Source organism: Lepidochelys olivacea, assembly GCF_965140295.1.
Source record: "Lepidochelys olivacea isolate rLepOli2 genome assembly, chromosome: 1".
NCBI classification, from domain to species: domain Eukaryota; kingdom Metazoa; phylum Chordata; order Testudines; family Cheloniidae; genus Lepidochelys; species Lepidochelys olivacea.
Window position 1 is genome coordinate 211454789 of NC_140411.1, and position 14658 is coordinate 211469446.

Below are 14658 nucleotides of genomic sequence, written 5' to 3' on the forward strand. Positions count from 1 at the left end.
CCCCAACTAAATCATCCCAGCCAGGGCTTTATCAAGCCTGACATTAAAAACCTCAAAGGAAGGAGATTCTACCATCTCCCTAATGCATTCCAGTGCTTCACCACCCTCTTAGTGAAAATGTTTTTCCTAATATCCAACCTAAACCTCCCCCACTGCAACTGGAGACCATAACTCCTTGTTCTGTCGTCTGCTACCACTGAGAAGGGTCCAGATCCATCCTCTTTGGAAGGGCTTGATGGCAGTGGAGTAGTTGGTTGGACAGAGGGCATTCCTGATGACAGTTTTGATCAGGGTCTGGTTGAGCTTAAACAAGCATCTGCAGAACTGTATGCCACTGAAAGGAACCCTGCAAAGTGGATCCCAAAGCCAGACAGAAGCAGTGTTCCCAAAAGATAAACATGATCCATCCAGTAAGACACATTTTTCTAGCCAAGTGCCAGAAGGGTGAGGGCAAAGACCATCCCTAGTTGGAGGCTGGAGGTCTGAGACCAGTTGGAATAAGTTGTCAAATATAGTCAGTCTGGGACAGAGTAGGTCTGGTTGAGATGAGTCACTACTATCATAGACTTCTGCTGCAGCAAGATTACCCTCCTTATGACTTTAAAGTGCATGCATAGGAAGAATATTAATAACTTAGCGCACAAAAGCTCTTTCTTAAGCAGCAGTGCAAGCACAATCTTTGTGCATGAATGGGGGAGTACTCAGCTCCCCAGTGACCTAGTCCACACAGTGAGAAAGTCTAGACTCAGGATGTCTCAGAACACAGAATCATAAAAATGTAGGGCTGGAAGGGAAATCGAGACTCCATCCCCCTGCACTGAAGCAGGACCAAGTTTACCCAGACCATCCCTGGCAGGTCTTTGTCCAACTGTTCTTGAAAACCTCTGAGAAGGACTCCACAACACCCCTTGGAAGGTTAAGCTATTCCGGAGCTTAACTACCCTTATAGTTGGAAAGTTTTTCCTAATATCTAACCTAAACATCCATTGCTGCATATCAAGTGATTTACTTCTTATCCCCTCTTCAATGAACATGGAAAACAATTGATCACCCCCATCTATAACAGTCCTCAACATATTTGAAGAGTGTTATTGGGTCCCCACTCAGTCTTCTTGTCTCAAGACTAAACATGCTCAGTTCATTTAACATTTCTTCCTGGGTCAGTTTTTCTAAACCATTGATCATTTTTTGCTCCCCTTTGGACTCTCATTTTTCCACAGCTTTCCTAAAGTGTAACATTCCAAACTAGACGCAGTATTCCAGCAGAGACCTCACTATTGCTGAGTAGAGCAGGACAGTTGCTTCAAGTATTTTACTTCTGACATTTTCTTAATATACCCCAGAAAGATATTAGCCTTTTTCAGGATTGCATCCCATTGTTGACTCATATTTAATTTGTGATCCCCTATAATCCCCAGATCCTTTTCAGCAGTACTATTGCGTAGATAGTTATTCTACATTTTGTATCTCTGCACTTGATTTTCCCTTTCTAAGAGCAGTAGTTTGTTAAATTTCATCTTGTTGATTTCAGACCAAGTCTCCAATTTGTCAAGATCATTTTGAATTCTAATCCTGTCTTCAAAGTGCTTGCAACCCCTCTCATCTTCGTATCATCTGCAAATTTTATAAGCACACTCTCCACTCCATTAGCCAGGTCATTAATGAAAATGTTGAATGGTACTGGACCCAGGACAGACCCCTCAGCACCTCACTAGATATGCCCTCCCTTTTTGACAGCAAACCATTGACAACTGCTGTTTGAATACAATCTGTCAACCAGTTGTGCATCCACCTTATAGTAATTTCATGTAGACCATGTTTCCCTAGTTTGCCTATGAGAATGTCATGTGGGACTGAGTAAAAAAGCCTTTCTAAAATCAAGATATATCATGTCTATTGGTTCCTTCCATCCACTAGTCCAGTAATCCTGTCAAGGAAAGAAATAAGTTAATTAGGCATGATTTGTTCTTGACAAATCTATATGGGCTGTTCCTTATAACCCTATTATCCTCCAGGTGTTTATAAAGTGATTGTTTCATAATTTGTCCTAGTATCTGTAACAAAAAGTAAGGTACAGAAAGTAAGATGATTGGTTTATAATTCCCTGGGCCCACTTTGTTCCCCTTTTTAAAGGTAGGAACTATGTTTGCCCTTTTCCAGTCTTCTGGGACCAGACTTGTCCTCCAGGAGTTCTCCAAGATAATTGCTAATGGTTCTGAAATTGCTTCAGCTAGTTCCTTAAGTACCCTAATCTGAATTTTGTCAGGCCCTGCTGACTAGAATACATCAAATATATCTAAATATTCTTTAATCAAGGGTTGCTGTTCCCAGCCAATGGGAGCTGCAGGAAACGGCAGCCAGTGGATTACCCTGAGGGGCCACGTGCCAAAGTTTGCCGACGCCGCTTTAATCTGTTCTTTCCCTGTTCTGGGTTGTGTTCTTTCCTCAGCCCATGTGACTCAATGGTCTTTTTATAGATTCACAGGGATTTGCTGTTGCACATTAGATGGAGGAAGGTTTCAGAGTGGTAACCGTGTTAGTCTGTATCAGCAAAAACAATGAGGAGTCCTTGTGGCACCTTAGAGACTAACACATTTATTTAGGCATAGGTTTTCGTGGGCTAAAACCCACTTCATCAGATGCATGGAGTGGAAAATACAGTAGTAGGTATATATACACAATACATGAAAAGATGGGAGTTGCCTTACCAAGGGGGGGCGGGGGGGTTCAGTGCTAACGAGACAATTCAATTAACAGTAGAATACCAAGGGAGGAAAAATCACTTTTGTAGTGCTAATGGGGATGGCCCATTTCAAACAGTTGACAAGAAGGTGTGAGTAACAGTAGGGGGAAATTAGTTTTTGTAATGACCCATCCACTCCCAGTCTTTATTCAGGCCTAATTTGATGGTGTCCAGTTTGCAAATTAATTCCAGTTCTGTAGTTTCTCGTTGGAGTCTGTTTTTGAAGGTTTTTTGTTGAAGAATTGCCACTTGGAGAGTTTCTGAGAATTAGGCCAGAGTGAGAAAGAAGCTCTAGCCACCTCCAGTTGCCTATACTGGCCAATTTACCATTGGGAGTTCATCTCCCAGGACCCCACCGTTAGAGCTGGAGGAAGTTTTGTCAAAATGAAATGTTTTGATTTTCAGTGTGAAATGATTGATTGTTTTGAATTTTGAACTTCAATTTTATTTAAAATCAAAAGGTAAAAACAAACTCGAAAATTAAATGGAACATTTCAACAAAAAGTCAAAATTTTGACATTTCCTATGAAATTAAAATTCTGAAAAATGTCATTTCAGAATTAGTGAAATTGTTAATCAAAATAGTTTCGTTTTGACAAGGTTGAAATGCTTTGTTTCAATTTTAATGTAACAGTGGAAGCAGTGAAGTTGAAATGAAGCACTTTGACCTTATTGAAAGTGTTTTGATAATTTTTCATGGAACATTTTGACAAAATTATGACATTCTGATTCAACAAAATCAAAATGTTTTGCAGGAAAGTTCTGGTGGGAAGTTTTTGACCAGCTCTAACTAACAATGACCCAAGGTTCCTAGGAAATCAGATGCCTGCTGATAGAAAAGCACTTGCTCCAAGTCCCATATCAGGGTATAGGTGTAGAGGAGGTTTAGTACCAGCCTCTTCACTAGGAGGTCAGCAGGTTTCCTGGTGTGACTTCAGTCACCTCAAGCGCCTGGGGACCTAGGGCTTGGGAGAACAGCATGGCAACCTGACCATAAACATTGGTGAGGAGGCTAAAGGAAACCCTCTCTCCCCACTCCAACCAGCAGCTGCTTTAAGAAGGCAGAATCACATACCTTTCCCATCAGGGAGAGAGTTGTGGCCTAGCCATGGTGGTGAGAAATGGGAGGAAAAACTAAGGAAAAAGACAAAAGGGAAAAAACCCAAACCCACAATAGTATCATGATTCCCTGTGATACTAGGCCTGGCTTTTAGATCCTGTGCAGGGACACAGAAGACCCAAATGAAGCAATACATGAAAACAAAGACAAATGAAGGGCCATCTGGCAACATTTGTGGGAGTGGGTGAGAAACAAAAAGGTGCAGGGGGCACAGGAGTTTTCGTGTATGACTATATGTGTACATGTGTGTGTCTCAGTGTATATGTGCATAACAAGAGAGTTTCTCCCTCAAGTCTTTGTGTACAGAACAACAAACCTAGAGACCCTGAGCTCTACTCTCAGTTCTTCCACTGTCTGTTATTGTTTCCTGAGAAAGGCAATTTATTGAGAATGCATGAAATACTTCCAAATGTGTCTCACACAATGTTCATGACACTTACAGATTCATAGATCACAGTGGGGCCCCAAGGTTCACTGTGATCATGTAGTCTGACTTCCTGCACAACACAAGCCACAGAGCTTCCTTGAATTAATCCCTGTTTGAACTAGATTACATCTTTTAGAAATACATCCAATCTTCATTTTAAAATGTTAATTGATGGAGAATCCACCACAATCCATGGTACGTTGCTCCAGTGGTTGATTATCTTGTTAAAAATGTGCGCCTTGCTTCTAATCTGAATTTGTCTAGCTTCAGTTTCCAGACCTTGCATCTTGATATACTTTTGCTAGATTGAAGAGCCTTCCATTATCAGATTTCTTTTCCTCATGTACATACGTGCAGACTCTGATTAAGCCACCTCTTAACTTAGCAGGTCTGTTACTATGTTACAGAAGGAAATCTACCGAACACAGATGAGACACAATATGTAGCAGGATGCAGTCCTCAAAGCAGGATTCGTAACTAAACCAGGAATGGTATGATCAGTGAACCTCAGAAGACTCAGAGGTTCAACTTGGAGAAATATCCTGATTTTACAAGGTTTCCAAAGCCATTTTGGGTGGGAAGGCTTATGAGAAAAGATTTTCTTGTTAGCTTCTTTCTGCTGGAGGGAAAGGAATCTGGCCCAAACAGGAAGGTGGTAAGGACTCTGTGAAAATAGGGTGGAAAACCCAAGCCAAACAGTTTACCATATTTCTCTGAGTATCAAATACGTTTGGTCTGAGTTTTGGGCCAAGGTGTAGGTTGGTTCTTACTTTACCTAAGTAGGGTTTCCCATTCTCTACTTGCTTTATGTCATCTCTCTTATCCCAAATGGGATGCAATCTTCCACCCCGATCCCCAGTAACCACTATATGTACTGTTTATATAGGGCTGACTCTAGATTTTGCAAGGCTCATTGTGAAGTAAGACAGGCAGACTTCACAGACGTCAGGCAGACTTCTGTAACCCACTTAGCACATCTGGGGGATGGGAGAATTTGGCAGCTGAGAGGGTCCAGGGTACTTGTTATTAAGGGGTTGGGGATGGTCATGCAGATTTCATAAATTAGAAGTGGGGCAGGGAGCATCTCAGCAACTAGAAGAGGTGGGGCGCCAAATTCATCTTTCAAAGTGGGAGTGAGTTGTTATGGGCTGTTGGGTGGAGGAGGGGCCGGATGTGTCCTGGGAAGGGGATTTGACAAAGCAGGGCCGCCCTTGAACGCATGGGACCCTGTAAAATTTTGCACCTGGTATGTGTCTAGCTAGGACTGGTGCTGCTATGCATACAGAATTTCCATTGATGTTTCATTATGCTGCATGTCACATACTTGCCATGTATAGTTGTAGCATTGTGGTGTGGAGGTGCAGTGGTGTAACACCATCATGACTTTGGGACTCTTCAGTAGCCCAAGAAGTAGGATAAACCCATGAAAACCAGGCCTATACCACATGTTGGGAGGAGTGGTGACCCTTGCTGTCCTGTGAAAACTGAAATAGAGTAGCCATAATGCAGCCAGCGATGGGGTACATGAATAAAAGGCACTGCACAAAAGTGCAAATAACAATTCTTTGTGTAGCTGGTCACTTTTTGTATCTCATTCTTTTTCAGAAGGTCTCAGAGATGGGCTCCACATAACACTTCAGTTCTGAAGAACCAAGGACTGTAGGATCTAGTGTGCAATGGAGAAGATAGCAGGAGAAATACCAGCCCTGACTCTACCATCTTGTGGCTTATTGTACTGCAGGCATGCACTCCCAACCCAGAGTGTGCTGCCTTAGGGAGAGGAAATACTTGTCAGACGTTACTAGATCCATTTATTTTCTTACATCTTTTTTACTTTTGCATCCTGTAATGCACTTATGAAAAAAGGAATGATGACTTTTTATAGTTGCTGTTTGATTCTCTTGGTGTTTACCTGGAACACCTCTGCCTACGGACCAAATCAAAGGGCGCAGAAGAAGGGAGACATTATTCTTGGGGGACTGTTCCCCATTCATTTTGGAGTGGCTGCCAAAGACCAGGATTTAAAATCTAGGCCAGAATCAGTGGAGTGTATAAGGTAAGCCAAAAAGAAACTGGTAAAAATCTGCAATGCTGGAGCCTTTACCTCAGTCAGTTATAAGTGAGGTGCCTTACTGCTTCAGTAGTATAGCGGTAGCTAGCTATCAAATACAACACATCTTTACTGTATATAGTATCTTTAATACAATTTGTAACCCAAATGCTTTACAGAGTTAAGTATTTGTCTTTTGCTTTTATGACAAGAACTCAAGCTCCAATTTTGCATTCCATCTACATTATCTTTGCTTTTTGCTACTGATGGGGGGCACCATGTGAAGACAGTAGACTTGCTCCCCACAGAGCTAAGTAATACAAGACCATGGAAGTGTGTGGTGTAAAGAGAATGAACGGTGAATAAGTGAAAGTAAATGTTAAGAATTATTTAGTGGCTTACAGTGAGAAATAACAATGCAAGTTATAGTTCTCAATGCTGCCAAATCACAAATACACAAATCTATTCAGGCAACGAATAATGGATGTTTAATAAATAATACATATATACTTTACTTAGAATCACAGCAAATGCAATGGAAGTGACCAAAATTTTTATAAGATTGTCTGACTACAGTTATATGTGGCAAAAAAGGGTTTTGAAATAATGAAATCTCATATTTTTGTTGTGCCTTTCCTCCTCCCTCCCAAAGCACTTCACTTACTGTGAGCTAAATTTTAAAAGTGTTTAGGTGCCTGAAGTACAGATAAGTGGGCATTAGATGCCTAGGCACTTTTGAAAATTCCTCTAGGCACCTGTCTTCCTCTGTAGGCACCTCAATACTTTAAAAAATCTGGCCCTATGGGCCCAAAGCTGAATTCCGTAATCGATCCTTGCTCAACCAAAATTCAATTACTTTTGTGTAAATACTGCCTATAGACTGGGCAAAGTCTTTGGCACTAAGGTCTATGTGTATGTATGTGAATTGCTTCTTCCACTACTGAAATATAGCCAGTTCTGGGGTGAGATGTGGCAGATGTTTAACCTTGCACAGCAACACTACATAGCAATTTAAGATTGGACATTACGACAAAAATTGAATTCAATTGAAACTTCATGGAGGCAAAATGTAAGATATTCAGTTTGGAATTTGGTCATGGCAAAGGGGGGAAACACTTGTGCTCCTGAGCAGTAAAGAGGCATGGGACTTTAATAACAACACGTGGTCAGGATGTCTGTTTTACACCTTATCTAAAAACAGCATGTCTAGAAGCACACTGACTTCTAATACTAGGCTGGGGAATTAGTTCAATATGGATTCAGAATGATGATAATGAATGCCTGACACCATTCCTGCTTTGCCTAGTGCAGTGGTTTTCAACCTGTGGCCCGCAGACCCCTGCGGGGGAGAGCGCAGACAATGTTTAAGAAGTCCGGGAAAGGTTGTCATTGCGATAGAACAGTGGTTTTCAGCCAGTGATCCGTGGATCCCTGTTGGGGGCACAGACTATGTCAAAGATTTCCAAAGGGGTCTGCACCTCCATTTGAAATTTTGTAGCGGTGCACAAATGAAAAAAGGTTGAAAACCACTGACTTAGGTTTTCTTAGTGGTCTCCCATCCAAATACTTAGCTGGTTCAATCCAACTAGTTTATAAGATCAGACAGAGTCACAGCACATAGTGGTCTGAATACAGTGCATAAGAGAGCAGAAGGAAAGAACTTCAACAAAACAATTCTAAAGCCTCTCTTGTTTTATTCAATACACTTACCTAAAAACTATAGGCTAGATCTACATCTAGGGAAATGCAACCTAGATGGAGCTACCATAAGGTGGGTGCAAAACTGGTTGGGAAACTGTTCCCAGAGAAAAGGAGTACTTGTGGCACCTTAGAGACTAACCAATTTATTTGAGCATGAGCTTTCGTGAGCTACAGCTCACTTCATCGGATGCATGCCGTGGAAACTGCAGCAGACTTTATTTATACACAGAGAATATGAAAAAATACCTCCTCCCACCCCACTGTCCTGCTGGTAATAGCTTATCTAAAGTGATCATCAGGTGGGCCATTTCCAGCACAAATCCAGGTTTTCTCACCCTCCACCCCCCCACACAAATTCACTCTCCTGCTGGTGATAGCCCATCCAAAGTGACAACTCTTTACACAATGTGCATGATAATCAAGTTGGGCCATTTCCTGCACAAATCCAGGTTCTCTCACCCCCTCACCCCCCTCCCAAAAACCACACACACAAACTCACTATCCTGCTGGTAATAGCTCATCCAAAGTGACCATTCTCCCTATAATGTGCATAATTAAGGTGGGTCATTTCCAGCACAAATCCAGGTTTTCTCACATCCCCCCCCCCCGCATATACACACAAACTCACTCTCCTGCTGGTAATAGCTCATCCAAACTGACCACTCTCCAAGTTTAAATCCAAGTTAAACCAGAACATCTGGGGGGGGGGTGGGAAAAAACAAGAGGAAATAGGTTATCTTGCATAATGACTTAGCCACTCCCAGTCTCTATTTAAGCCTAAATTAATAGTATCCAATTTGCAAATGAATTCCAATTCAGCAGTTTCTCGCTGGAGTCTGGATTTGAAGTTTTTTTGTTTTAAGATAGCGACCTTCATGTCTGTGATTGCGTGACCAGAGAGATTGAAGTGTTCTCCGACTGGTTTATGAATGTTATAATTCTTGACATCTGATTTGCGTCCATTTATTCTTTTACGTCTTTTATGTCATCTGCATCCGATGAAGTGAGCTGTAGCTCACGAAAGCTCATGCTCAAATAAATTGGTTAGTCTGTAAGGTGCCACAAGTACTCCTTTCCTTTTTGCGAAGGCACAAGAAGTAACTCTTCCAATCTATTCCATGCTGATTAGGCCTTAAATGGAGTATTGTGTCCAGTTCTGGGTACCACATTTCAGGAAAGATATGGACAAATTGGAGAAAGTCCAGAGGAGAGCAACAAAAAAGATTAAAGGTCTAGAAAACATGACCTATGAGGGAAGAATGAAAAAATTGGGTTTGTTTAGTCTGGAAAAGAGAAGACTGGGAGGGGACATGATGACAGTTTTCAAGTACATAAAAGATTGTTACAAGGAGGAGGGAGAAAAATTGTTTTTCTTAACCTCTGAGGATAGGACAAGAAGCAATGGGCTTACATTGCAGCAAGGAAGGTTTAGGTTGGACATCAGGAAAAACTTCCTAGCTGTCAGGGTGGTTAAGCACTGGAATAAATTCCCTAGGGAGGTTGTGGAATCTCCATCATTGGAGATTTTTAAGAGCAGGGTAGACAAACACCTGTCAGGAATGATCTAGATAATACTTAGTCTTGCCAAGAGTGCAGGGGGCTGGACTAGATGACCTCTCGAGGTCCCTTCCAGTCCTATGATTCTACACAGTGGATGTAGATTAAGTGTTGCAATAGCTGACATTTAGGCACCTTGCCACCCAGTGGACTCCACAGCCCTGAGCTAGGTACCCAGGCTCCCTGTACAATTCACAAGGAGAGTTAAGTGCCTGGGAAAGGTATTCATGGAAGGCACCAAGCTGATCAGGGAGAGGCCTAAGCTAATCAGTAGGAAATGCCTACGTCCCATCCCCTCAAGGGGAGTTGGATGCCTCCTTCCACTCAAGATTCACAGCCATGAACTAAGGCAGTCCTTTGTAGCAAAAAAACTGAGGGGGAAGAGGTGCCCCCTGCCGCATACGCAGTGGTTTGAGCACATCCATTCATTGGGCCAGAGAGTGAAAAATGACTCTATAGCCTGCTAGTTAGGGCACTGATGTGGGGGACCCAGATTCAAGTTCCTGTTGCTTCTTCAGTGCAACTTTCATGCAAAGTTGATCAGCTTCAGTGGGAGACACTGAGAGAACCCCAACCCTAAAATACCCTGTACCCCATTGGTTGGGGGTAGATCTGGTTCAAATCCTTGTTCCACCTCAGACAGAGCAGGGATTTGAACCTGGGTTTCCCACAACTTGGGTGAATGTTCTAACCACTGAACTATTCTCCTCAGATCTGCCTTGTGCAGGGCCCAATCCTGTAAGCTTGTTCTGAGGCAGTCTCTGAGGATGACTACTGCATTGGGCCCCACAGACAAGATAGGCAGGGGAATGCTTAGTCTGAGAACCCCACTGTGGCTTAGGCACAGAGCAGCTCAGCAGCAGCAGGAGGTAGGCAGCTTTGCGCATGGCCACTGAGAGAAATATAGGTGTCTCACGGATTTTTCTAGCAGAAATCTAGGTGCCAAGGGAATTTATGCCCCTACAGGGCAGGTGCTGGACTAGGGGTACTGGGGGTGCTGCTGCACCCCTGGCTTGAAGTGGTTTCCATCATATGCAGGATTTACAGTTTGGTTCAATGGTTCTCAGCACCCCAATTATACAGATTGTTCCAGCACCCCTACTTCAGGGTTAGGAAGCAGCTGAGCAGGGTTTTGAGCATCTACATTTTGGATTTAGGTGCCTAAAGCAGCTGTTAGGTCCCTATATTTCCTTGTGGATCTAGCACTAAACGTATATAAAATCCAGCATACCTTCTCTGTCACACTCTCAAAGCAGTGGTACATGTCAGCATTTGAACTTGATTCAGCATTCCTTTACTGTCTTAGATGCAGTAAAATTGTATTTTAAATGTGCAAACTGACATCTTAAGATTCAGCCTGTGCTTGCTTACATAAAGCCTGATCTAAATGGGTCCATTGACGTCAGTGGGGTTTGGATCAGGCTGATATTGAAGCAAAGCAGTTAAGCCATTATGTATCTATGTAGACTGCTTTTAGATAAAAGAAAAGGAGTACTTGTGGCACCTTAGAGACGAACAAATTTATTTGAGCATAAGCTTTCATGAGCTACAGCATCCGATGAAGTGAGCTGTAGCTCACGAAAGCTTATGCTCAAATAAATTTGTTCATCTCTAAGGTGCCACTAGTACGCCTTTTCTTTTTGCTGATACAGACTAACACGGCTGCTACTCTGAAACCTGCTTTTAGATAAGCACTCTCTAACTGATCTAACTCTGAGAACAAAGGTTCTTTGAGTGCTTGCTCATGTCAATTCCATTCTAGCAATGCCAGTGGCCAACACAGTGGCCGTATTGGGGAGCATGGGGCGTTTCAGTGAAGACATTGCCCCCTTCTCAGTGCTCATCAGTGGCCGTGTTGGAGCGAAGATTGACAGCCCCACTGACCAGTCCACAGAAGAGATCCACTTTCTGGACACTACGGTACTAATAAGTGATGGTCACTTAAAGACGACCCTATACCGGAAACCTACTGACCGCTATGCCTACTTACATGCCTCCAGCTTTCATCCAGACCACACCACACGATCCATTGTCTACAGCCAAGCTCTACGATACAACCGCATTTGCTCCAACCCCTCAGACAGAGACAAACACCTCCAAGATCTCTATCAAGCTTTCTTACAACTACAATACCCACCTGCGGAAGTGAAGAAACAGATTGACAGAGCCAGAAGAGTACCCAGAAGTTACCTACTACAGGACAGGCCCAACAAAGAAAATAACAGAACGCCACTAGCCATCACCTTCAGCCCCCAACTAAAACCTCTCCAATGCATCATCAAGGGTCTACAACCTATCCTGAAGGATGACCCATCACTCTAACAGATCTTGGGAGACAGGCCAGTCCTTGCTTACAGACAGCCCCCCAACCTGAAGCAAATACTCTCCAGCAACTGCACACCACACAACAGAACCACTAACCCAGGAACCTATCCTTGCAACAAAGCCCGTTGCCAACTGTGTCCACATATCTATTCAGGGGACACCATCATAGGGCCGAATCACATCAGCCACACTATCAGAGGCTTGTTCACCTGCACATCTACCAATGTGATATATGCCATCATGTGCCAGCAATGCCCCTCTGCCATGTACATTAGCCAAACTGGACAGTCTCTACGTAAAAGAATAAATAGACGTCAAGAATTATAACATTCAAAAACCAGTCAGAGAATACTTCAATCTCTTTGGTCACTCGACTACAGACCTAAAAGTGGCAATTCTTCAATAAAAAACTTCAAAAACAGACTCCAATGAGAGACTGCTGAATTGGAATTAATTTTCAAACTGGATACAATTAATTTAGGCTTGAATAGAGACTGGAAGTGGATGTGTCATTACACAAAGTAAAACTATTTCCCCATGTTTACTTCCCTCCATACTGTTCCTCACAAGTTCTTGTCAACTGCTGGCCCACCTTGATTATCATACAAAAGGTTCCTCCCCTCCCCCCCGCTCTCCTGATGGTAATAGCTCACCGTACCTGATCACTCTTGTTACAGTGTGTATGGTAACACCTATTGTTTCATGTTCTCTGGGTATATAAATCTCCCCACTGTATTTTCCACTGAATGCATCCAGTGAAGTGAGCTGTCGCTCACAAAAACTTATGCTCGAATAAATTTGTTAGTCTCTAAGGTGCCACAAGTACTCCTTTTCTTTTTACCTGGAACCGGGAATGTCCTGGCAGATCACCTCAGCAGGACCTTCTCCTCTCGCCACAAGTGGTCCCTCTATCTGGAGGTGGCCAACTTGATCTTCCGACGGTGGGGAACTCCCCAGTTGGACCTATTTGAGTCCAGGCTGACATGTTCTACTCCCTATATGGTGGAGACAGGGGTATCCTGTCGGATGCCTTCCTGATCCCGTGGTCTTCCGCCAGTGCTGCTTATCCACAGAGTCCTGCTAAAGGTGAAGCAAGACAGAATGTGGGTCATTCTCATTGCCCTGGCGTGGCCTCACCAGCACTGGTTCAACATGCTTCTGAATCTTTCAGTGGCCAACCCGCTGCAGTTACCTCTCCATCCAGAACTGCTATCCCAGAACCACAGCAATCTGCTGCACCCGAACCTGGCATTGCTGCACCTGACAGTGTGGCTGCTCCATGGCTAAGCACAGACGAGCGAGGGTGCTCCGCGGCAGTCCAGCAGGTCCTGCTGGGCAGCAGGAAGCCGTCCAGCAGGGCTACCTATGTGGCCAAGTGGAAGCGCTTCGCACACTGGACATTGGACAAGCACGTTCGTCCTGAGGAGGCCTTGATGCAGAACATCCTGGACTATTTGCTGCATCTAAAGCTCCAGGGCTTGTTGCCCCATCTCATAAAAAAGATATATTAGAAATGGAAAATGTACAGAGAAGGGCAACAAAAATGATTAGGGGTATGGAACAGTTTCCATTTGAGGAGAGATTGAAAAGATTGGGACTGTTCAGCTTGGAGAAGAGACAACTAAGAAGGGATGTGACAGAGGTCTGTAAAATCATGAATGGTGTGGAGACAGTGAATAAGGACGTGTTATTTATCCCTTCATGTAACACAAGAAACAGGGGTCATCCAATGAAATTAATAGGTAGCAGGTTTAAAACAAACATAAGGAAATACTTCTTCACACAACACGCAGTCAACCTGTGGAACTTATTGCCAAAGAATGTTGTGAAGGCCAAAAGTCTAACTGGGTTCAAAAAAGAATTAGATGTTTTAATGGAGGATAGGTCCATCAATGATATTATACATGACGGCCAGGGATCCAACACCATGCTCTAGGTGTCCCTAAACCTCTGACTGCCGGATGCTGGGGCTGGATGACAAAGGATGGATCACTTGATAATTGCCCTGTTCTATTAATTCCCTTTAAATTTGGCATTGGATGATATGACCTTATTTTAGATGACTGGGTACAACTGCATCTTTTTTATCAAAGGCATGTGTCAAACCATATGGGAAAATTGAGCCCAATCTGTTCATGAGCATTTGGTCAACCTCTCTAAATGGGTATGTCCAAAATGGTACCTTTCTCTTTTTTCTCATTCTTTTCTTTCATTAGACAGTAATAGCAGAAAGCCACCATATTTATTCTGTGGCCGAATCTTAGCCTTGAGAGAGAAGAAAGATGTATGAGTTCCATCCAGCCCATCCCTAGCATTCCAGGTGGTTCCATTGCTCCTTTCTGGTCTATTCTATTGCCTGATAAATGTCCTAACCAATGGGGCTTCCACCCCTTCCATTTTGAAACTATTCAACCTGAACTGCAGTGTTAGGATATTTTTCCTGATATTCAGCCTTGATCAGTTTCATCCTTTTACTCCTATCATATCTTCTCACGATACACAAAACAGTTCCATGCCCACTCCTCCCCATTCAAATACTTGTAGAATTGCCTCCTGACAGTCTTTGTCTAGCTATCCAATGCCTCTGCATATTCACTGACATAAATTTAATTTGTGTATCTTACATAATATTATCTGGAAAATTTCTCATACTGAATTTAACAGTGAAAAGAAGAAAGAAGAATAAGAATTTCCCCGTTGCTCTCATTGTCCCAGTGCAAAATACTTCTCCCTAC

General features: G+C 43.0%; 1 protein-coding gene across 5 annotated transcripts in view; it reads left to right on the forward strand.

Annotated features, from left to right (window-relative positions):
* The window catches only part of CASR (calcium sensing receptor), a 172094-nt gene that overhangs the window by 62937 nt on the left and 94499 nt on the right, over window positions 1–14658 (forward strand). For 4 of the 5 annotated variants that reach the window (XM_084613440.1, XM_084613437.1, XM_084613439.1 and 1 more), the window contains one exon: window positions 5896–6346. In XM_084613440.1, the coding sequence (XP_084469566.1) occupies window positions 6147–6346 (200 nt within the window). In that variant the 5' untranslated portion in view covers window positions 5896–6146. The remainder of the gene's footprint in view (window positions 1–5895; window positions 6347–14658) is intronic. The other variant, XM_084613441.1, reaches the window with a different exon arrangement.